A 25,226-nucleotide genomic window follows, 5' to 3' on the forward strand; every position below is an offset into this window, starting at 1 on the left:
CGCCGGCGCCCTCTGATGGCGGAAGTCCGCGTCGCACTTATATTGTCCGCACAGCTGATTGATTTTTCCTGCCCTACCATGTTAATTCTTTGAACAAATATTTTTTGAATGAGAGCCCAGTATGTTCCAGGTACTGTGCTTCTTCTTTGAAATACAAATAGGATTAAGATAATTGCACGTAAAGAACTTAGTATACTGCCCGCAATAAACCTAAATAAATCATGACAGAATTCTAACCCCGTTAAGGGAAGTCTGCTGTGAGTTATCAGAGAGCATGCAGCCTGCCCTGGAGCATTCAAGGCAGGATAGATAAAGCTGTCTAAAGAGAAGGTGGGATCAGCCGTCCAAGGAGACGATTCAAAGACACAGAGTTGAAAGAAAGAAAAGCTTAGTGACTTTTTCCATTGCAACCAAGTAGAACATCATATAGACTTTGAAATATAGAGAGATGGACGTCTGGATATAGAGACAAGGAAATACAGATATAGTTGAAACAAAAATTTCATCAAACAATAAGACTCATACGTGATTTCCGTTCTATTCTTTTTGTTTCTGTTTTGTTTTTAATACTGGTTGTGACCCACAAAATTGATTCACCACCTGCTAACTGATCGTTGCTGACGGGAGCGGAAATCATTGAAGGCTTTTAAGCAAGGGAGGGACATGTTTAGATTTCCATTAAAGATTGCTCACACTAGCAAATTGCACAGCGAATGGTTTAGAAGCAGAGTCTATCCAGTTCTGTCCAACAGAATTTCCTGCAATCGTGGAAATTTTATCTGCACTGTCCAGAGCATCTGCAATGTGGCTAATATGACTGAGGAATTGAACTTTACATTTTACTTATTTTAATTAATTAAAAATTTAAATAGCCACATATGGCTAGTGACTATTGTCTGAGACAGTGCAGGTCTACGTCATCAGGATTATGTGGCATCTTTGTGCAAATCACAAAGATATTCTCTCCAAATAAACAGAGGTCCACACCAAGGCACAGCAATGCAGGCTGTACTTCAGCCCCACCAACCTCCTGCGCCAGCCACCTGTGTGTAATATACAAACTGCCCAACTATGCACCAGGACCCTGATTATGATCATGAGATTGGAAGCAAGGAGCTCACAGCGATGGTCCTGGCAAAAGTGGCCGTGGCTCTGACTAAAGCAGTGGAAGCTGGGAGAGAAAGGAGTGAACATATTTGGTAGTGCTTGGGAGATAAGCTCAGCAGGATTTGACTGACTGGACACCATGGTGAGAGAAAGAAAGGTGTCAGAGAAAACTTGTTTAGTACTATAGGCCACGGAAAGCATAGCAAAACACAGCATTGGGCAACATTTGTCCAGGAGAACTCAGACTCTAATGAGGGGCAGATGCAGCCTTCTGGTCTCGGAGTAAACATTTTTCGGGGAATTGTCCAAGTCAAACCATGAGATTCAGCCCGTTTTTGCAAATGTATCTCATCTACACTAATACTGAGGAGGGGCAGCTGGACAATGCTCTGCCAAAGCAGACAGCAGCATCCTGCTGACCACTCAGATTCTTTGTCCCTCTGGGGTTTGAATGTGAGATATGCAAGGACACTCAGCAACAGAGGGCAAGTCCACAAGTGAGGAGGCACTAAAGAGAAAGCAGTCAGCAGAACCCAAAGGTAAGAGGAATCCCAGAGTACGCTGGACCATAAATAACTCGTGCTATTTACGAGTAGATCAAAACCATGTCTCAGCAGAAGTAAAGTGGCTACTTTCCTCATGGGAACCTGCTTCTTGTTTGTTTGTGGTTGTTGTTTTTTTTTAAGAAAAATGGGAGGTTATTAAAAATCAATAATAAAACGTTTCACATGTTCACTGCTTGGTTGCTATGTGTACCTGCTGTTCATGTCAATTTACACCAACCTCACTAGACCCTGAAACGTCAGAGGGCTGACATTGGAAGTCTAGTAACTGCACTGGCTTGGGAAAACATGGAAAAAAGAAGCACATTTTGGCAGATAATCTGCAAGTCCTGGAGCATTTGAGGAGCTATTCAGCTAGTGCTGACCACCATTCCCAGGGCTTCTATATGTGGTAATCAGGCTGGAAAAACGAGTGCATGGGCATCTGTTTTATCATTTGTTAACCTTTGAATTTTACACTCCTTTGTGCTTAACCTTTCAATTATACACTTTTAATTTTTTATATAGTGTTATTAGAAACATTCTGTAGAGCCTCCCTTCTCCAGCACAAACAGCGCCTCTCAGACACCAGGACCATGGACCCCAGGCAATGCTCCTGCTTGTCTGGAGGAACATGCATCTGTAGAGATGACTGCCAATGCACAACTTGCAACTGTGAAACATGTTGAAAAAGCCGCTGCTCCTGCTCCCCCCCTCACCCCCCGGGGCTGTGCCAAGTGTGCCCAGGGCTGCATCTGCAGAGGAAGCTCAAGCAAATGCAGCTGCTGCCACTGAAATGCATCTGTGTTGCTGAGGGTGCAGCCTGGGAAGCGTCTGTGTGGTGCATTCGTTAAGAAGTTGAGAAGATTGTGCTTTTTGTATATTTGTCCCAATGAGGTGTTGGTGGCATTCATGTAAAGTGCTTGGAGCAATAAAGTTTTCACTCGTGGCAAAAAAAAAAGAAAAAAAGAAATATTTTGTAACTTTTTGTAAGTAAAAAGTTTATAATTTGAAAAGAATCCATTTTCCTCCAGTTCTATTGGACTAGCTCCATTCTGTTTCTCAGAGTGGGCCACAGGCTAGAAGAACAGTAATGAGATTCCATCTCTCACCTCCAACATTATCAGGACTCTCACCTTTGGAAGATGGGCGTGTCCTGGCCAGGCCAGACCTGGGGCAGGTGCCAGTCCAGCCATGTACCACACTGCAATGCTCTGGACTGTGTGCAATGGTGTGGGCAGGGCTGAAGGAAACTAACAAGGGAAGATGTGGTACTCTGCAGCCAGCAAAGCCAGGAGCCATTACCTCCCAGAGGCCTAAAGGATTGTAAAGGGAACTGAATCTGAATTCATAATGTGAGAGTGGCTGTGAGGCAGGAAGGGCCAAGATGGGCCATGGGTGAAGGGAAGTCAAAATTGGTTTTGAGTAAGCCAAAGCAGTGAGAATGAGAAAAGATTAACAAGTAAATGGCTAGGTGGTTCAACCGCAGGAACATGGAACTAGGCAGCGAGATGCTTTAATATCCTAGTGGCAAAAGATCAACAAACTTCTGCTTTTGATATGAAAACTAGAAAACTGTCCATAGAGCTAGAGCTGGGTGCTTCCAAGTCCCAAGCCATATTCCAGTCTCAATGAGGCTCAACAGTACAGCCATCTCTGGGCCAGTCAATCCATTATTATGAGTAATCTCATAATTAATCCAATGACTAGAGCCAGATTAACATGAATACCCAGAAACTTCAACAAGGAGTGTGTGCTACCAATATGAAAATAAATTATACCATTTACTGAGAAAAATAAGAGACCTAAAAAAAGATTTTTCTTGATTGAAGTTTTTAAAGATGTCATTTGCTCCCAAATTAATTTATATTACCACAATTGTAACCTAAATCCCAATGAGATTTGGAACAAAATTATTTTAAAGTTCACCTTAAAAAATAAATACATGAAAATAATAAGTCAATATTTGAAAAAAAATAAAGGTGAAAAGAAATTAGCCTTATGAGTTTTGAAAACATTTTATAGTGCTGCAAAAATTATCACTATGATTGAGGCACCAAAATTGGCAAACATATCAATGTATTAAGATACTTACCCTAGAAAAAGAGACAATTCTATATAAGAATTAAATACTTTTTAAAGGAGGCATTCCAAATTATTGGGGAAAATATTTTTGGTGATGTTAAAATCTTTGTTGAGGTACATAAATAATTTAAATACTTTATGTCACATAATTAGGTAAATCCAAGGATAGCCATAAAGTGATAAGAGAACATATAGAGTTGACAAATCTCTGGGCGTGGATATACTTTCTAAACTAAAAATCAGTGAGTTACATCACACACACACACACACAAAACCCATCCAATCAACAGACCAATTATCCAAATGAATAAAAATTTTAAAACATAAAAAGTACCAAAATAAAAAGAAAGCTGAAATGTCCAGTAAAAAAAATGGCAAGGGGTTAATAAATATAGGGTGTCCCTAAAAATGTATATTAAAATACATTTTAATACAGTGTTTATTAAAATACATTTCATTTTTAAAATTCAGCTACCAGCTGTTAAAGTGTGTATACATTTTTTGGGACACCCTGTAGGTTGAAAATTCACTAAAATAAATTCTAACACCCCAGTCAATGACTGGACAAAGGATAGGAGTATACAATTTACAGTTGTAGTTGGCTAACAACATGTGAGAAAATAGTCAAGTCTCTCTAGTAATCAAAGAAAAGCAAACTTAAAAATAAAGATAGCCATTTTGGTAATCAAGTTAAGCAATACTTTAAATAATAAAAGTATTCAATGTTGGCAAGGCTCCTTTGTCCATAGCTGCTGGGAGTCCAGTTCAGTATAACACTCTTGAAAAATAATCGAAAGCATAGAAAAAGTGTTTTGCACAAAAATATCTCCAGCAATAGTTTTGGAAACCATCAACATATCAAACAATAAGGGAATTGTTAAGTAAACCATAACATATGCACTCAGAAAAATATCATGAAACTAATTAGATTTATGAAGTTTTTTTAATGGAGAATGTATACATTTTATTACTCCTAAAATTGGACACATACCATATACAATTACCTTTTTAAAATATATAAGGAACGCCCTAGCCCGTGCTGTTCAGTTGTTGAGCATCATCCTGTGCACCGAAAGGTTGCCGGTTAGATTTCCAGTCAGGGCACATGTCCCCGGTCAGGTGCATGCAGGAGGCAGATGATCGATGTTTCTCTCTCACTTGGATCTCTCTCTCTCTCTCTCTCTCTTCTCTCTCTCCTCTCTCCCTCTCTCCTTCATTCCCCTCTCTCTAAAAATCAATAAAAACATGTTTTTTAAAAATTGCTGGGCATTTGACTAATCTGTTAGGGTATGTGGGGAAAAATAGCAATTGAAAACTAACAAAAATGGGAGGACATCATCAAGCAAAAGTTGTAGAAAGAGAAATCTTAAAGACACCTCACAAAGCCATCCAAAGATCCAAAAGATGGCCTTTGGGAAAGAACCACTTGAATCCCTGCCCTACTCTTGGTACTCAGAGCCAGTGTTGAATAGAGAAGCAATAACATGCGAAAGAACAGCAACCTACTTACCAGCAGCATGTGCAAGCTGCAAAGGTAATCGGTCAAGGAGAATATAGTCAGCTTTCTGTGGGCAGTCATGCTGGAGACCAAGATCAACAGTAATTGATATAAATGTGAGGAGTCTGGCAGAGGCTGACCAGGACTCCTTTTGATATTCACAGGGTGAATATCTACATTTTATTACCTGCTGCTGACTCAATGGCCTAAAGCAAACTCCCCCAAAACCTGACAATCTTACTGTTTACTAAACATTACCATTGATATGTCTGTTTGCATTCCTAAAGGCAATTGTGTATTCTAGCTAATAAAAGCAGCTGGGAAAGGAGCAACAGGAGAGAACTTGACTGCTATGGTTGAGTTTTCCTCTGGTTTCCCCGGTATTAAAAATATTTCGTCTTGTGTATCATTTGTGCATCAGCTCTTCCTCCAAGCCTTTGAACCCGTGAAAGCCACGCTGGTGGTGGACTCTCGCACAGTCACTTAAGCTAACATCTTTTCTGTCTCCTTCCTTCTCTCCCCAATACCAGGGGGTAGGGGAGAGTGGCAGTGCAAGACAGGAAGACACCCATCCCAACACCCTGCTTCCCTTGAGCTATAAGTTTAGCATGTGCTGAGTGGGAGAAGAGGCTGGAAGCAAATATGAGATTTTAAATGAGCAGAAAAGGCACTTTTAACAACCATGCGACTGAAATATTATGAAAATAATATAACATCAAGGAAGCTTTCTAACCAGAGGAAAAAAGAGAGGTTGACAAAGAAGAGAGGTAGTTTTTTAAAAACCACCAAAAAATTGTTGTTAGACTATTCCATTTGAGTGTCCTTCATCAGACCAGTTACATAAATTAGAAAAATATCAGATGGTGGTAAGTACTGTGCAGAGAATTAACACAGAGATGACATGATGGCGAATATGTTGTTACTTTAGGATAGATGATCAGAGAAAGCCTCTGTGACAGGCAACATTTAAGCTCATTTAGAATGGATCCAGCCAGAATATGGGGAGAGAGGGAAAGTGGGTAATCTTCCCAGGAGGAAGCTACAGCTAGTGAGAAGGCCTGAGCTTGTGTGGTTGAGGAGCAAAAAATAAGCCCAGCCTGGCTCAGGTGTCGTGGGCTAAGAGAATGAGAGCTGACCCTGATGGCAGAGAGAGCAACGTGTACCCTCCCCAATGGCAGCAAGGCAAAATGCATGTTTCGTATGGGCCAGACACGGACCCTGCTCAAGACGCCAGCCTGGAGAAGCAAGGGGACTATGACATAGAGCTGACTACTAGAAGCCAAGAGCTGGGAGGGGTAGTTGTAAAGCCATTAGCCAGAGGAGGAATGGCCCAAGTAAAGGGATCTGTAGCCAAGTCCCCCGAGGGGGGACTGGGCAAGGAACTCACCAAAGTTCTCCATGGGGAAAAGAGTTGGCATTTAACACTGGCCACACCCCTGAGGGCACCCATTCCAGGTTAGTCCCGTCTTTTTCTGCTCCCTTACATTGTGCCTCCTTTGGCCTCCCTACTGGAGCAAGGCAGAGCAATCAAGTACAGAAACACCTCTCCCCATAGTGGCTTTCCCCAGCCTACAGCATACTTGAAGGTGAAAAGGGGGGAAGAGGGGTGGAGGGAGGGAGCTTTAAAGAAAATAAGATGCTGAAGTAGGTGAAAAGGGGGGAAGAGGGGTGGAGGGAGGGAGGGAGCTTTAAAGAAAATAAGATGCTGAAGTTTTTGACATTCGATTAGACTGGAATTCGTATTACCTGAAAAAATGAACGTGATTCCATAATTCTTAAGAGAGACCAGAAAAATGGCGGGGCCCAAGAATTCCTCCAGACACACGGAGATAACCAAAAATATCACAATGACTTTCTTGGGGTGGTACAATTTTTCTTCCCTTTGCTTATTTATATTTCCTAGTTCTTCTCTGATATTAGTTCTTTAATAAAAGTTTGTGGGTTTTTGAAGAAAGTACTATACTTAGTCCAACAGACTTCCTGGTTTCAATGGCACTGGAGATGATTTTTGGAGCTTGGTTTTGGCAGGCTGCAGCAGCATGGGAATGAGCCCAGGGCATGTTTGTGCAAAAGGTGGTTCAGTTAGGCTGGAGTTAGTGTAAATGTAGGAATAGTGGCAGATGAAACCAGAGGTAGCACTACTTAGGTACTTTTGTATGCATGTTCACAGATATGTCCATATGTATCAACTTAAGGAATGGAGGGTTTCTGGTAACGAGAGACATGTAGTTACCCAGAAAGAACTGACCCTCCAGGCCTCAGGAAGATGGGACTCTGAAGAGTGGCCCTGGATCCAAGCAGGCACTAGGAACCTAACAGGCAGGAGTGTCTCTTCAGTGTGGGCTCACGGTTCAGCTGTCTCTGCTTGCCTGCTTCATGCTATAGTGTCCAGCTGGCAGCATCCTCCCTCTGCTCCGTAGGCTGCACTTGGCCTCGTCTCCATCTAATGGCATTCTTCCAAGTTCAGCTCCCACTGCTAACTGCCTCATTCAAGAGAATGAGATCATCTCCCCAGTGTCAGGAATTGAAGGTACTTTATAGTTACAGACTAGCCCAGCTCATTTCTGGTACCAGTCAGGCAACATCATACAGGCAGGCTGCCCTTGGGTTTAACAGGCAGAGCTGGAAGCGAGCAATCATGTGTGTATTAAGGGTGGAGAGAGGGTTGAGGACAGGAAAGTACATCCATTTGGGACATATAACAGCTGCCTAAAGACTTGCCCCTTCAGCAAGCAGTGGCTGGGGCATTTCTACCTAACAAAGGGCTGTGGCCTGTTTGGGCTTGGCTTCTGCATTACAGGTAAGGAATTGGCCAAAATATAGAGGACCTCACATTCCAGGGTAAGAGAATCTATACTTAGCTGTGTAGGTAATAGAGACTAGAAGTCACACACACGCACACACTCTTCTCTCTCTCACTCACAGCCTTGCCCTGCATTGTCTGGGCACTACAGGGTGGCTTCTGGATGCAACCTCGGCATTCAGCCTTTTCTCTCCTCTAATTAGAAAAGAGGGTTACCTCAGTAGGGAGCTTTCATGTAGCCTACGAGCAGATGTCGAGTAAAGATTAGAGAACTGTGTGAAACCTCCCTGATGCTCAGCAGTTAGATCTTAATCTAATTGGCTCCCCAAAATAACTAAAAATATACTGTACTAGGATACCATGTCCACTCAGGGCGTGCACTTATGCAAATGAGAGTGGGCCCATGCTATGAGGTTAGTGGTCACAAATGTGTTTTGCTGCTGAAAAGTGAAAAGGGCCAAAAGACAAGGAAGGTGAAAAAATTTAGGGGCTGGCCAAGTAGCCGAATTTGAGAAATAAGGAAGACACGTTTCCCTGTGGCCAAATCTCCTAGTGAGATTCTCAAAGATGGTAAGGCATAAACCACTCCTTTCACAACCATAAATATACTGTGAGTACTACCACATATTCAATCAAAAGATGTATATGTAAGTACTGGTGAGTTTTATTCATTCAATAGATACCTATGAAACACATACCAGGTAGAATAATATATCATAAAGGCAGGATGGGTTTTCAATGGATGGTTAATAAACAGTGATAAACTATACTCAATAAAAGAAACTTTATTTTGATTTTTTAGGACGTACACAGTGCCTCCAACATCTAATTTTCCCTTTGAAAGCCAAAGTTCATCATTTGAAATAAACTCCTCAGCTGCTACAAAGAAATAATTTTAGTATCAGACCAAGTTTTAGAAAAGTTTATAATCTCACTAGAGGCCCGGTGCACAAATTTGTGCACAGGCAGGAATGGTTTAGCACCAGGGGCCGATGGGGCCTGGCCGGCCCTAGGGGGAGACCATGGGAGGTTAGCTGTGGGAGCGCACTGACCACCTGGGGGCAGCTCCTGCATTGAGCGTTTGCCCCCTCATGGTCAGTGTGCATCATGTTGACCAGTCATTCAGTTGCTTAGGCTTTTATATATATATATAGATTACATTTTCCCTCTCCCAATCCTATACTGCCAAGTGATTCCCATTTATTTTCCCCTCTCAGGTTTTCAGAATAAACTGCTATATCTGTGTGGCTCACACAAATGCCATAACTGCGCCAGGCAGGTAACAGTAACTGCAAAGGGAAGAGGAGGCGAGTAAAAAATGAAAAGCTAGAAGTCCTTTCATGTTAACATTTTATTTAAACCAGTACAAGCACCATGCTTAACAGAAGACTGTCCAAAATAAACATGCAATATGAACTAGCAGAGACTGAAACCACAGCTTAAGAAGCTGTGCCAGTTCTTGAGTTTGTTAAACGATGACAGAGAACTGTTAAAATTCACAAGACTAAACCATTACTGTTTCAAGCCTCCTGAATGAGATTTATATTGGACCATCAAAGTCAGCGGGAACCGCCCTGGCATGTTAGTGATCTCAAATAATATTCAAGTAATTATATGTATACGAACTATATTCCAAAAAAGCAAGAAAACAGTTTCCATCATAATCATAATGTAGTTGTTTTAAATATTACAGGAACATGATTACTGATTTGAAATGTCAAATGGCATAAGAGGAAACAAATTTCTCAAGAATATTCAACTTGGGACCACTGGTTTTAAGTGGTCTAGAAGGTTTACATTCTTCCAGAAATACAAAATAAGATTTGTCCAGAAATGTGTGAGACATGTCTTCACATAAGTATTAAAGGCTCAAATTCTATAGATTCCAGTATTATCAGTCTTTGAACAAATAGGGAAAGCAACCATACTAAGAATATCTGAATTGATAAAATATGAGTTACTCTCTGCTTCCAAGAAATATCAGCATTTAAACCCTTATGAAAATATCTATTCACCACTAGTCCACATTATGGATTAATGACTGCTCAGGTTTTAAAGTAGTCCAAACATTTTTTTTAAGTATACCTTCATTACTAGCTATATGGGTAGGGTAGAAAGACAGCCAAATTTAATTTGGCAATAAACTCCTCTAACAGGAAATTTTTAGTTAAAGTGTCAGACCAGGATACAATTTATGGCTACGTTTGACTTCTGAAAATAAGAGGTAAAATGGGAGAGAAAAGTGCTGACAGACATTATGCTACAAAGAATATTTAGTAATGAAGATAAAAAATTTAGCAATACCCTCTTAAACAAGAGTATGTTTAATTGCACTATTTAGTAAACTTTTTAGAAACAGACAATTTGAACACTTATTTTAGAAGTCAATTAAACAAACACAGTCAGTCAACCAACTTTTTTTCCTAACATAACTGCTTCAGTACCAGAACAAACTGATTACTATCAAAACTCTGGTGTTTTGGAATTTCAGCATAGTAACCTGAGAACAGTTTTCTTCATGTCAGTTCTGTTGCCACAAAAGCCATACTAAAAATGTGCTATGATTACTAGCTGGTTCTATTTTGACAACATTAGATGCTAAGCAGGACATAGGCAAGGCCAACAATTTCAAAACTGATGCTAATTTAGAAGACCATGCAGGAGGTTCCAAGGGAAAAAAAAAAAACTGCTACCAAAAAGGAAAGATTAAGATTTAAGGCTGATGGGAATGGCTGTACCAGAAAGTTATGGAATGTAAAAACTGGACTTATGAGATCTGGAGTTATTATTTGAGAGAGGGTAGAAAAAGATATCAAATAAGAAATGTACTTGTAAAGAACAATGCAAAATTTGGTTAGATGGAAGAGAAATGTATACAAACATCTGAGAACATTCTAGAGCATGGGATTTGTCAATCTCTCTACAGGACAGAGCGAGTAAAAAAATGTTCTACTGATCCCCTAACCTTGATCTATTGTCTTGCAAATACATGTTATTGATAAGAAACAGACAAGCTCAAAATAACATGGTTTATCACAGTTCTTTGCCCCTTTTAGAAAACAGGAGAACTAAGAGTTCTGCACATGGAGGTCAATATTATCTGACATGATGAGGACTTTCAAAACTAAAGTGAGCAAGACAAAATAAGGAACTGAATTGAAAAATACATTCTTGCAGCACTAGTTTCTCTTATTGCTGAGAAGCAGATGAAACAAATCTAATTTCTTTCATTCAAAATATTAAAAACACTCTTGGATTACATTAAATTCACTTGGATTACATTTGCCTTTCTGCAGAATTATAAGCGTTATTCTCCAATATCAAAATAGCTGTTTAAAGAATTCTTAAAATTCCTGGGTAATGTTCTCTCCCTGGAAATTGGAATAAAAAATCCTTCTCATTCATCAACCACAACAAATACCCACTCTAGTACTTCCTCATTTCCAACTAACTTCCTATTGCTTCCTGTTTCTAGATTAGTGAAGCCAAACAGTGTTGGGAACAGAAGATGCTCTATTCAATATTATGAAAATTCCAACTATCTTTGCCTCTTTGTTAAAGTTGGCACAGAAACCTCAAAACAAAAAATGCAAAGAACATATGAGTGGAAAATATGCCAACATAAAAAAAAATGCCTTTGCTAGTTTTAAAATGACTAAAATATTCTTAATATAAGAATTCACTCACCAAATTTGGTTAGTCTTTAGTCTCAAAACTTTTTATCAAATTAATGTTAAACAGTTGCTTATTTGCTTTTACATTTTTAAAGCACACTATATATTAGAATTCTTGCTCTATGCCAAGGATGCCATCATCTAACAAGACAGGTGTCCAATTTAGAATATTTTCTGAAATTTAGGATATAAAATGGAATTTCTATTGATGTGCTAATGTTATGGCCAAGGTTTTAAGACAAGTAAGTCTTTGCAATGGCACAAAATTAATCACAAATATGTCCAAATTTATTACTCTCAACTGCCATATATTCACCAATGCAAGTGGACAGTTGAAATTTCAATTTAAAAATATGAAGTTGATCTTTTACAAATTTCAGATACACACATTAGAAAATTGTTTTACTTGGACCCTTTACAAAAGTATTAATTTCACCAAATCCAGAATACTGGCAGTGTAAAAGTCTTAAACTAACTTTAAAGCTAACAAATCAAAGGCACAGTACTAACCAATTTAAAATAACTAGTTTTCACAGGACAACATTAAGAGATGCTTTGTAAATATGATGTTATTAATCTAGATTCAAACTCTCTAGAAATGACACAAACAAGAATGAAGCCCTTGATTAGTCACAACCCATCAATTCCTAAGATGTTATTTTCCATAAGAATAGACAAAATTATTATAAAATCTAACTCCCAGACCTTAAGAATGAGTGATTGATAAACAAAGTTTCTGGACTTGATTAAAAAGGAGAAAGGAAATCAAAGAAGGGATAGAATTTATGAAAAATGTAGCTGTAATGCAGGTTACACTATAGTAAATTATTACTCATGGCTCAGAATTGGGTCACTCAAGTCTTTTACCCCAAATTAATTTCAACTTTTTGACAAGAGATAATATGCTATTTTCCAATAGCATATTTTCCAGTAGATAAACTGCTAATATCCAGTATTTGTCAAAAGGAGGCAACTGCTGTCTATCACAATACCCAATTTCCGATGGTGTCTGCAAATAGTAACAAATTCTGAACCGTAAGTTATAGAAATTGGTCACAAGAGTGCAAAAAGTCCCTGGAGAGTAGTCCATCTAACAATTACAAATATAGGGAAACATTTTACAAAGTTTCATTACTATGAAGATGATTTCCTCTTTGCTCAAACTTTGAACAAATGAGGAATTTTTCTTTACTGCAGGAAACAAACTGTAAGTAACAGTGCATTTTAGGCATAAATAAGTATTTATGTCTGGCTCCAGTATGGTCAGGTTAATACATAAATACTTTAGAAACAGAACTTCACATTAATGGAAAAATCCAAGTTTCTCACGTAACCATTCTTCAGTTAGGTCTTCAGTATTTCTTATTTCAAATACCTTAAAAAACAACAACAACAACTTAGGTTATATGCTGATACTCTAAAAAAAAAAAAATCAAACACATTAAATACCAGGTTCTCCTTCCTTTGATATTGATCATGACTTAATCTGTATAAATTAGATATTCCATTTGGGAGGTGCTTTACTTTTTTTAAATACTAAGTACTCAGTTACCAAAGTTTAGCAATTAAGATGGCATAAAACCAAAACTCTCTTACAAGTGAGCAATTCTGTAAATCCTACCCACTAAAAGAGACAATCCAAATAAATCAGTCTGGTTAGAAGCTAAATAAAAGAACATGTGCTAGTCCTCCATAATTGGAGGAAATGGCTTAGATTGCATTGATAAAGATGGACTGGCCACAAATCTCCAGCAAGAATCTGCATACACACAGGCCCAGAAAGCGTACTGGCTATAGAGAGAAAATGTAAATACAGCAGAAAGAATGGGATTTGAGGCCAGATGTGGGTTTGAGCCCTAGTTCTGTCATTTATTATTATGCAGCCCTGGACAAGTCATTCATCCTCTGAACCTCAGTTTTCCCATCTACAGAACAGGAATAGCACCATTAACCTCACAAGGCTGTGGTGAGGATTCAAAGGGATTATTTGTAAAAGTAATTTGTAAATTGCAATGCCTTAATTCAGCACTTTAGGTCACACCCAGGATTAGAATAGACTTGAGGCTATTAACAGAGCTCCTTCTTAACCACCCAAGCTCCTACAGCAACTCCACGGAATTCCTATGGTACAAATGAGGAAAAGTAGTGTCTATACCTGGTATATTGGTGGTACCAATGGCAAGCATATATGGGCCAAAGGGAAAAAGTGGAACGCACTTAAAGACATTCCCTGGATTGATGATTAAGCACCCAAGGAGAAAACACTGATGCTGTCCTTAAAATAAAACCTGAGCCCTTGGGGGTGTGGCTCAGTTGGTTGAGCATCAAGAGGTCACCAGTTCGATTCCTGTTCAAGGCACATACCCAGATTGTGGGTTCGATCCTCCAGTCCGGGTGTGTGCAGGAGGCAACTGATATGTTTCTCTCTCACATCAATTTTTTTTTTCTCTCTCCCCCTTCCTTTCTCTCTAAAATCAATAAAAACATTTAAAAACAAACAACACCCTGGCCAGTGTGGCTCAATTGGCTGGGTATGGTTCTGTGCACCAGGGGGTTGTTGGTTTGATTCCTGGTCAGGGCACATGCCCAGGTTTCAGGTCCCAGCTCCATCCCCAGTGAGGGTATGTGTGTGCTCACGAGGGGGTTGGGAACAGCCAATGGATATTTCGCTTTCTCATCAGTTTCTCTCTCCCTCTCTCTAAAAATCAATAAAATTCTTTTTAAAAAACCTCAAAGGAAATATTATTTAACACTATTTCAGTGTTGTAATATTCTATTTCAAAATCTAAAATGTATAAACTACTTTTTCAACTCAAACTAATATGTGGAAGTTTCAAGTGTAAGAGCAAGTACCCTTCTTACCTCTAACCTTCAAAACTGCCATAAGACAATGAGGACATAATAAATCATAAAACAAGTGTCTCATATAAAACAGAATGTTCTAGCTTAATAAAGCTACTAAGTATTCTTTAGATTTGGAAGCAATATAGTTAACTGTATATGAATTCCTGCATAGAATCTGGTTCATTCAGTCTATGGTAAGGTTTCAATGCTGACGTTTATCTATTAGAAATTATATTATGGAAGATGAAGAAATCTCAGTAGATTGAATAGTTACAGTGGCTTTTCTAAAACTGCCTACATTTTTAATGTGATTTCTTCTGATGAACTTATAATTCCCATTCAAAAACACACATCTGGTTCAAATTTCTATCATTCTATTTTCAGCTAATAAAAAGCTTTGACTAATTTGCTGCTCTGTTCTAAATAATGTTCAATTTCATAAAAATTCTTCACTCTTCAGATTATTTCATGGCTCTGTATAGTCCCCCCTTATCTTCAGGTTATCACCTGACTCCCAATGGATTGCCCGAAACTGCGGACACCATGGAGTCCTATATATACTATGTTTTTTCCTATGCATATACCTTTCACTTAAAGAAAGCACTTTACGGCTTCTCTTTGGCATAGCTGAATTTCCAGCATCATTACCCTTGTACTTTGGGGCCATCAGTAAGTAAAATAAGGGTTACCTGAACACAAGCACTATGATACCTGGACAGTGACCTCATAACTGAGACACATACTCAGTGACTAACAGGCAACTAACACTGTGTTCACCAGACAAAGGGATGACTCATGTCCCGGGCAGGACAAAGATTTCATCATGCTACTCAGAATCATGTACAATTTAAAACTTACAAAGTGTTTAATTCTGGAATTTTTGAACTATGGTTGACCACAGGTAACTGGAACCGTGGATGAAGGGAAGGGAACTACTGTATTCTAAGTGAAAATACTGTCTCAATAAGCAGGTAAATATAAATCCCACCTTGGTTAGTTCAGCTGTTTGGACTAGCTTATTCTTACTCCCAGCATACATCATTTGTTGTTCAGGCTTACATCCTGGAAAGGAGAGATTTGTGTAGAATTGAGACTTAGATTTTGACAAAGCAATGGGTTTTCATTATTTGCTTTTTTAAAAATGACACATTTAGGGTTTCTTATTCTTTCGAGTTTATAAAAACTTCAGTCTAAATGTGATTCTGAGACTTACTTGCATACTGTACAGAAACATAGCTAAATTACAAATAAATAAGCTTTAGGTCAGCAAAAATAAATGAGGCTAGAACTCTGCAGATCTTGACTTTTAAATCCTTGTAAACACTTAAAAACTTGTTAGCACTTCCTTAATTTTGACTTCAAATATCAAGTTCAATTTTATTGATGTCTAACACAGATAAGGTTTTGGGATGGTGAGGGGTCAGTAGGAGAGATCTGCCCTGAAGAAAATTTACAGTTTGATTACATATTAAGTTAAAAATATACTACAATGTATTTTAAGTGCTAAGTAAATGACACAAATAGTAAAATTTAGAAAAGAGTTCAAGGAGAGATTTTACTGTGGACTTGAACGTGGTACTTGTGAGACTTCTGGTGATAGATACCTTAAATACCAACAAGCCATTTTAATATCCAAGGTAAGCTACTCTGGGACTATTATCAAGATTATAGACATACTAGAGGCCCGGTGCACGAAAATCATGCGGGGGGGGGGGGGGGGCCCCACCCTCGCCAGCCGTGAGCCCAGCTTCTGGCTGAGCAGCGTTCCCCTGTGGGAGCGCACTGACCACCAGGGGGCAGCTCCTGCGTTTAGTGTTTGCCCCTTGGTGGTCAGTGCACATCATAGCAACCGGTCGTTCAGCCGTTCAGTTGATTTGCATATTAGCCTTTTATTAATATAGGATTATGGGCAACTACCATTTTAAAGATAAACATAAATATATATCATTATTACACACAAAATTCACATACTTATAAAAATATTTAAAATATAGGAGAAAATGTACTTTTGATATTTTAAAATGTTATTACATTTCAAATTCCTTAAAATGTGTGTATGATCTAACCTAACAATGATACTTCTAGGATTTTATTCAAGGAAAATAATTAAGTTCTAACACATGATGTTTTATAGTAACTTATTTCTAGGGACACATTTACATGTGCACGTGTGCACACACACAACTCAATTTAGGTTTACTCAACACTTTTCTTCTTTAAAACAAGCATTCAATTTGTCCAATATAAAAAAAAATGTTTTATATTAGATCAGAAACAAATATGCACTATTTTAAAAAATTCACTTACCAACAGGACTTGAGAAAATAAAACACAGAGGATATGAAACTCTTCCATCATCATGTTGATATTTGTAACTATAGACTATGAAGGTTTTTCTCAAGTTAAAGAAACTAAAATTACTGCTCTATGAGACAAGTAATTACCAACAAACTTCTGAAATACACACCTGGGGAGCTAGTGAGTGATAAATTTCTAACATACCTATTTAGGCCACACCTTCACTATTCATTATCTTTCCACAAATTTATAAATAGGCCCCATGGTAAGTTATAAAATCATATAATCTCTCAAAAATAAATGTATTAAAAGTATGAATTTTATATGGATTTTTTTCTTTCTCATTTTTATTATAAATACATAATAAATGGAATTTAAAAAAATAATTCATCCCACTAATAATCAATTTTTCACTTTTCTTGGTCCAATATGTGCATACATATTTTAATTTGATTGTGATCATGGTGTAGAAGAAAATTTTATAAAATATGTCTTCTAAAAGTTGAAAAATTAAACGTCATAAATGAAATTCTGGCCATTAAAGAAAACAAATTTCTTTAAAGAAGTAAGAAAAGGATATCGAGGTTGTCGTTCAGGTAGTTCATCTTTAAGTTCATCCGGTGAAATGCCCTGGCATAATAGAGAAAAACAACTTTTAAACAATTTTTTACCTATATCCTTAAGATATATACCAAGTACCCATTCTACCAATAAGTATAAATACCTAAACATACACCACAACATAAAATTTTATTTTATTAAGTTGCACACAAGCTGAGGTTCCTGAATCCTCAATCTAAAGAAAGCCCACTCGGTTTAGTTGTTTATTCACTAAACATTGGGCTGAGAGGCACAGTAGTCTATGCTCATATTCCAATTGTCAGAAAATAGTGAGATAAGCCAATCTCTCAGGAGAAACAACATATCTGAATTAGGGGGGTAGGAAGGAGTTAATTTCTTATTTTTTATTGATTTGAGAGAGAAGAAGAGAGAGAGATTGATTTTGTTGTCCCACTTATTTATGCATTCATTGGTTGTTTCTTGTATGTGCTCTGACGGAATCAGACCCAAAACCTTGGCTTACGGGGACGACGTTCTAATCAACTGAGCTACTCGGCCAGGGCCAAAATTAATTTCTTTTCAATCTAAATTACTTAATTTGACAAACTAAATATTCAGGTTATAGGGTTTTAGTTTTTCTTTACTGGCCAAGTAATTTAGAAGCAAGTTATAAAGTTGACTCAGTAATTATTGGATATATAGCCCTAATTTCTACCACTTGTTAGACTGATTCATTGTTTTAAAGAAGGTGATTAAATTAGCAAGACAAAGCACTACACAATAATTAGCACATGTTTTTCATGCATAATAAGCATATATTTAAAGGTGTAGAACTCATTTTAGAAGTACATGTAACTAATATAACATCTTTTGGGCTATAATTGCTTAACTATAAAACTGTATTTAGTTGATTAAACAAACCTCAAGCTCTTCATCCAGTACCACCAGGCGTTTATCCTTATCAATCTTCACTAAAATAAAAATATAGTATGAGTGAACTGTGATTCTAATGTGACCTTAACCTACGCAACCCCAGAGTCTCAGCCCCTTTTTTTGGAATCTAAAATTAAACCATCAAGAAACACAAGCATAAGAAAAGTCATTCTGAGTTTTAGTTCATGGTCAATTAGCTAGCTTAGCTTTTTAAGTAGTCAATAGTTAGAAGTTTTTACCCATAATTCCCCACACTTACTTTGCTTATTTAGAACTTTATGTCAACTCCTTACATTTACTATGTATACAGAGAACTTTGTAACTCAAATGCAACTTCCTATATAATAAGGAAAGGTCTGAAAGGGTGATTGTGACTGAGATTGGTCTATGTACCATGGTTAGAACCGTAAGGAGAAAGTAAGCCAGGAGTCAGGACAGAACAACCGTCAGATTCCCAGCTTCTCCAGTCAGGGTTTTATGGTGCGATATGAGTACAGGATTCTAAGAAAGTGACTTACAAATAGCAGTGATATCTATATTCAATTATATGTAACATAATCCAATGCCAAGTTAAAATGTGTTTAGATCATTTATACCTGTTCTTTCCTACCACTCTGAAAAGTTGGCCATTTTTGGTTTTGCACTAATTTCACAGTAAATCCTGTGAGATACAATATGATCTCAAATAGCTTTACCTTTCTGTGGCAAGATGGCACTGTGTTAAGGTCTGTATTTCTATGTTGTAGTGTTTATTTGTAATAGAACAAATTGTCACCACCTCATTAATTCACATCTGCCAGATGCAGCTCTGTTAAACATCGTCTATACACTTTTACATTTTACCCCCCTTCCTTCATCTTTCTAAATTACTACTCAGATTAAATATTACCTAAGAATATAAAAGAAATCTGCATAACATCATATACAGAATACAGTGGGAGAGGAAATATTCATATTATTCTTTCCATTGTCCGAAGTCAGTAAAGCTTCAATTCAAATGCATGAAACTAGAGTTTGCATCTAAAATTGAAATAAGGGCGCAAATCACTTTGAACACAAAGCTGAACTTTATTTACCATTTTAGATGTAGGCAAAGGTTTCTGTTTGAGGATGAATGGCCAGCCTATTTTTAGTCCCCTGAAAAGTTAAAAGAGATGCATGGGTCACTAAAAATGACCAAGTGACCAAGAAGATAATCTCCAACACTGTGTAGGTAGCAGAGGGGGAAGTAGAATACTGCACCTCTGTTTTGTGATATTAGCTGTTACTTTTTTTTGAAATATGTTTTTACTGCTTTCAGAGAGGAAGGGAAAGGGAGAGGGAGATAGAAACCTCAATGATGAGAGAGAATCACTGATCGCTGCCTCCTGCACGCCCTACACTGGGGACCGAGTCCACAACCCTGGCATGTGCCCTTGACCGGAATCAAACCTGAGACCTTTCAGTCCGCAGGCCGATGCTCTATCCACTGAGCCTAACCAGCTAGGGCTGTTACTTATGTTTCAAACTGATCTAAAAGGGGAAGGGTTTAAAACAGGAGGAGTTAAATTACTTTCTAAACGTTCCGTTTATTCAATGTAGCTGTAAGATAAAAACAAACTAATACCATGTAACTGAAGCAATCACTTTTAGCTTACTTATAATGGCAGCATTGTTTGTTTCTTTGCGAAAACGAAACTTTCTCAGTTTTTCCACTAAATCTTCAGCAACATCACAAACCACCAAAGACTCACTCTAGAAAAGAAAGAAAAAAAATCACGTATAAAATGCCATGATTTCAATATACGTATATGTTAAAAGTTATAAAACCTGTACCTTAAAAAGGTATATTGACATCTACAAATGTCACAATTATGTGAAAGCATTAACATGAAACACATGAACACTTAAAGAGCTTTTGTATCTACCAACCTTTGTATCTACATTAATTACACACATTTGTTCATTTTATAGGTATACTTTAACTTTCTCTTTAGCTAATAAATATCTCAAAGAACTAAACATATATTAATGTGCAATTTTATCAGATCTATAGAGGAAGGGAAAAATGTGGGGAAAGTACAGAAAGAAGAGGATAATCATCTTATTGTGCTTATAATTAACTAGAGGCCCGGTGCATGAAATTCGTGAGTGCATGAAATGTGTGCACTGGAGGGGGGTGTCCCTCAGCCCAGCCTCCAATCTGGGACCCCTCGGACATCCCTCTCACAATCCAGGACTGCTGGCTCCCAACCACTCACCTGCCTGCCTGCCTGATCACCCACTAACCACTCCCCGGCAAGCCTGATCGATGCCTAACTGCCCTCACCTGCTGGCCTGATCACCCCCAACTGCCCTCCCCAGCCGGCCCAGTCACACCTAACTGCCCTCCCCTGCAGCCCTGGCCTGCCAGCCCGATCGCCCCCAACTGCCCTCTCCTGCAGGCCCAGTCACCCCTAACTTCTCTCCCCTGCAGGCCCGGTCACCCCTAACTTCTCTCCCCTGCAGGCTCGGTCCCCCCCCAACTGCCCTCTCCTGCAGGCCTGGTCCCCCCCAACTGCCCTCCCCTGCAGGCCTGGTCACCCCCAACTGTCCTCCCCTGCCGTCCTGGTCGCTCCTAACTGCCCTGCCCTGCTGGCCATCTTGTGGTGGCCATCTTTGACCACATGGGGGTGGCCATCTTGGGCAAGAGTGTGACGGTCAATTTGCATATTACCTCTTTATTATATAGGATAAAACCTGGATTTATTTTTGTGTCTCACAACTATGAAAAATATATAAATAAACAAAAATACGAAAAACAAACACTAAGAATAAAGGCCAATAACATTTATATCTTAATTGACTACAGGACTTTAAAAAAGAGTTATTAAGAATCATGAAAGCAAAACCAGATTTAAGCAATTATGAAAAATTATTAGAGACTCTTCTCCAGAAAAATGGCAAGGAAATGATCAAAAGCGCTCTTCTTTTAGTGGTGCAAATGTATCAATGATTGCAATCATGAGGATGGAAATCTTTCTTTTCTTTTTTTAATGTTTAAAACTTTGAACACATAAAAGTAGAGACTAGAATAGTGGGACCCTATGCACTATCACTCAGCTTCAACCGTTATCAGCACATAGCCAATCTTATTTCATCCAGCACCCTCACTGTCCCCTGGCCTAGCACACAGCAAAGGCCAGAAATCATTTCAACTGTTTTTCAGTATGCATCATTATCTCACCTAAAAAAAATCTAACAGTAATTCCAGTCTTAAATATTCAGAAAGAGTTTAAATTTCCCTCACTATTTTGAGGTGTTTTTTTTTTTCATGTTGGTTTAAAAAGAGACCCACATATTTTAGTCTCTTTTCGTGTATAGGTCCCCACCCCCACCCCACTTTTCTTTTAAGAAAATCAAACCGTGCTGAGAACAATACTAAATATATATGTGTCATTATAACTCAAAAGTATTAGGGCTTCCAATTTTAAGTTACAATAAAAATCTACTAAAAGCCTATTTTTTTTTTACCCTGTGTTGGGTAAATTAAAAGCATAGGTTAAAGCAGGAGATAGTTATCCATTTTAAAAATTGTCCTTTAAATTCAGAACACTGGTAATATATAAGGTGTGACATACCATAGGATATGCTATTATACAGTTAGAAAGTACATCCCACCCATAGGTACTATCCAATCAGGTTTAGGAGTCATGTGTCCACTCTTTTAGTTCTCTTTAGAGAAAGAGATGCTAAATCCTATGGAGCTTCCTGAAGGTAGTATCCAACCCTAATCTTATTGCTTTTCTACCTTCCAAGAAAGGTATAGAAGTCAGAAAACAACAATTTCCATTCTCTTCTCAACCAAAGGTAGAACCCACTAGTGAAACTAATAAATATTTTAGATTTTTGTTTAGGCAAGGAGCAATTTATAAGACTTATTTATCTTCCAGCTCTGATACTAAGAGCTGCTGGTGCAATCCTGACATTCTAAGTATCAGAAACCAAGTGTGGGGGGAGGCATGTTGTGATTTAATTTATATAGCTTTTTTTGTTTTTGCATTTACACCCCTCCCAATAACATAAGGCCAACAATTTCTTCCTACAAGTAAAAAGACCAATTCTAATTGCTTATAGTTAGTAGAAGAATTAAAGAATGAGTATAACACTCTGAAAACTTTATATGGTAATATGTAAGGTGTGATATACCATAGGATATACCATTATACACTGCATAACTATATTTTAGTCAACAACTTACCGCATATACAATGGTAATCCCATAAGAGTAATGACAGGCAGTGTGACTCAAGCACAGAGAAGGAACAAAAACATGGTACAAAAGGAGGTCGGTAGGAGCTGGACCACATAAAGCCCAGGGGGTCATATTAAGTATTTTGGTCTCTATGAGCAAAGGGAAGCCACTAAGGCAAGCATGTCAAACTCTCGGCCCACAACGAATATTTTTGCGGCCCAGCCAATATAATGATATGTAAGAAACGTTTTAATAAAAATTTTGTAACTTATTTTTATAATATTGTTATACATAATTATTAATAACAAACTACAACATTCGCTAATGACTGATTACTATAATCGTGTTGCATTCATTTCCTTTACGCGCCTTACACGCAGGCGCGCCATTTCTCTCCACTAATACTCGCAGTGAATATTTTAGCAGCCGACTGCCACGTCATTAGTCTTGGACTGACTTATTTGGTGTGTGCAACAGGAAATCTTTCGGAGAACAAGAAAAATAGGTTTACTTGCATCACGCTTATTAATTTGTGCAGTTATTCAGTGTCTGGTAAGTTAACGTTCAAGAAAAAATATTAATTTGTATTAAAATGTTCTATTATTTTATGTTAACGATTACTCATTTATTTCAGCTCTTTGTATTCAGCATGTCTCTATCGAAATAAAGCTATGTTTCTATGAAAATTGAAGCTTTTGGTTTTTTTGCAGCCCACATAAACTTAAAACTTGTTTATTTGGCCCATGTTAGCCTTTGAGTTTGACATGCTTGCACTAAGGTGTTTTAAGCAGGGTGGTAACAGAAAACATGATCAGGTTTGTATGCAGGAAACAGGCAGAGAGCCAGGATGAATAGAACAAGACTAGTTAACTGACAAAGGCTAGGTCAGGTGAGAGATGAAAAGCCGCTTAGACAGGCTGATGAGGATAAAGAAAAGTAGGTGAGCTCCAGCCGGTTTGGCTCAGCAGATAGAGCATCCGCCTGTGGACTGAAGGGTCCCAGGTTCAATTATAGCCAAGGGCACATGCCTGGGTTTCGGACTCAATCCCCAGTGGGGGGCATGCAGGAGGCAGCCGATCAATGATTCTCTCTCATCATTGATGTTTCTATCTCTCTCTCCCTCACCCTTCCTCTCTATAAAAATATATATATATAAAAAGAAAAATAGGTGAATATCTCTAATACTAGTTAACATGTGTTAAACACTATGAGAGAAACATTATGCTATGTCCTTTACATGGATCTCCCTTTATGCTCAAAACAATCTCATGAGATGGGTATTATTATCCCCATTTTGCAGGAAACTAAGGCTTAGAGAAGTTAATTATCGCCCTCCCCCTCCCCAGATTACATAATTAGAATCCTCCCCAGGATTCAATCCAGGCAGCCTAACCTCTAGCCCACTCACGCTTTTAACCACTACAAAGGAGCTGGTGTCAGACGGGATATTGGGAGGAGTGGGTTCGGAAAGGGTACCAAGGTGATTCCTAAGCTTCTCCCTTGTGTAACACTAAATAGTGCTACCTTTCACTAAATTAAAGAGCACTGAGCAAGACCAGGCTTGAGGGGAAAGAACATGAATTCTATTTTGGAGAAAGTGAGGTGGCTTTGAGGAACCCCAGTGGGGAAAAGCCTCTCAGAGGATGTTAACTAAATAGTGGGATACACAGATCTGGACTGGACCTCAGAAGCAAGGTCTGAGATACAATTTCACAAGACATATGCATGTATGTGGCCACTGACGCTGTGAGTGCAGGTAAGAAAGGATGAAGACTACAGACTAGAAAAATGAAGCACTGGGATAGAGCTTAGGGCTCCCACGTGTTATGTCCAGAGAAAGAGAACAGTTTGCATGGGGCACAGATGGACCAACAGAAGTAGGAAAAACAAAACAAAACAGGAATTCTGTGTCCCAGAAGCCAGGAGGGAAGAGAACGCTTCAAAGAGGAGAGAGTGGTCAACACCCTGGACTGCAGCTGAGAGTTCAGGAAAGGTAAGAACTGAAGAGTCCCTTGGATTTAGTAGCCAAAACAAGGTCCACTCATGCAGGTTGGTTGAGAAATGAGTGGGAGGCCAGAGATAGGTCAGTGGGATTTTGTGTTTTGTTTGTTTTAATCAAAGAAAGGAGCATATTAAAAAACCGGATAGGAAAGATCCAGAAGATCCTTTTGGGGCAACTTGATTTTCCACTTTTTTTAAAAAAATTTTAATTGTGTGTTTTTTAAGGTTATAAATTTTATGTTTTTAGAGAGGGAGGGAGAGAAGGATCGATGTGAGACACACTGATTGGCTGCCTCCCGTCAGCGCCAGAGGGGGATCTAAGCCGCCACCTAGGTTTGTGCCCAGATCACACTTGAACCCGCGACCTTCCGGGGCACGGGAGGGCGCTGCCACTGACCGAGGCGCACCAGCCGGGGCGATTCTCCGCTTAGGTTTGAGCGCAGGGGCCCAAGGAAGCCAGAGCCGCTAGACCCAGCAAAACTAAAGAGCTTTACAGTCACCGTAACGCCAAAGCCTGGGGTCAAAAGGCTTCCCGCCGCTGTAACTCAGGGAAAGCAAGGAGAAGGGGAAACAGAGGCAGGCGGGGAGGGGCCGGGGGGAGACACCATAAGCCGCGGCGAGGCCGGGAGGCCGGAGTCAGAACTGGAGCGAGCCCTCCGGCCCAAGG

At 38.8% G+C, this 25,226-nt stretch overlaps 2 protein-coding genes and 1 pseudogene across 3 annotated transcripts in view; 1 reads left to right on the forward strand and 2 right to left on the reverse strand.

Annotated features, from left to right (window-relative positions):
* CNIH1 (cornichon family AMPA receptor auxiliary protein 1) overlaps positions 1-665 on the reverse strand; it is a 14,468-nt gene extending 13,803 nt beyond the window's left edge. The window contains exon 1 of the mRNA XM_014545590.1: positions 609-665. Coding sequence (XP_014401076.1) covers positions 609-665 — 57 coding nt within the window. The remainder of the gene's footprint in view (positions 1-608) is intronic.
* Positions 666-2,127: 1,462 nt separating this feature from the next.
* LOC102263639 lies at positions 2,128-2,570 on the forward strand (annotated as a pseudogene).
* A 6,798-nt stretch (positions 2,571-9,368) lies between these two features.
* Positions 9,369-25,226, reverse strand: part of GMFB (glia maturation factor, beta) — a 16,382-nt gene continuing 524 nt past the window's right edge. Inside the window, exons 2-7 of one of the 2 annotated variants that reach the window (XM_005873592.2) lie at positions 19,983-20,080; positions 18,334-18,383; positions 17,432-17,481; positions 16,861-16,943; positions 15,542-15,615; positions 9,369-13,084 (exon numbers count right to left, since the gene is read on the reverse strand). In XM_005873592.2, the coding sequence (XP_005873654.1) occupies positions 13,013-13,084; positions 15,542-15,615; positions 16,861-16,943; positions 17,432-17,481; positions 18,334-18,383; positions 19,983-20,080 (427 nt within the window). In that variant the 3' untranslated portion in view covers positions 9,369-13,012. Of the gene's footprint in view, positions 13,085-15,541; positions 15,616-16,860; positions 16,947-17,431; positions 17,482-18,333; positions 18,384-19,982; positions 20,081-25,226 lie in introns of both variants that reach the window. The other variant, XM_005873591.2, reaches the window with a different exon arrangement.

The sequence above is a fragment of the Myotis brandtii genome, unplaced genomic scaffold (genome assembly GCF_000412655.1).
Source record: "Myotis brandtii unplaced genomic scaffold, ASM41265v1 scaffold413, whole genome shotgun sequence".
In the NCBI taxonomy this organism is placed as follows: Eukaryota; Metazoa; Chordata; class Mammalia; order Chiroptera; family Vespertilionidae; genus Myotis; species Myotis brandtii.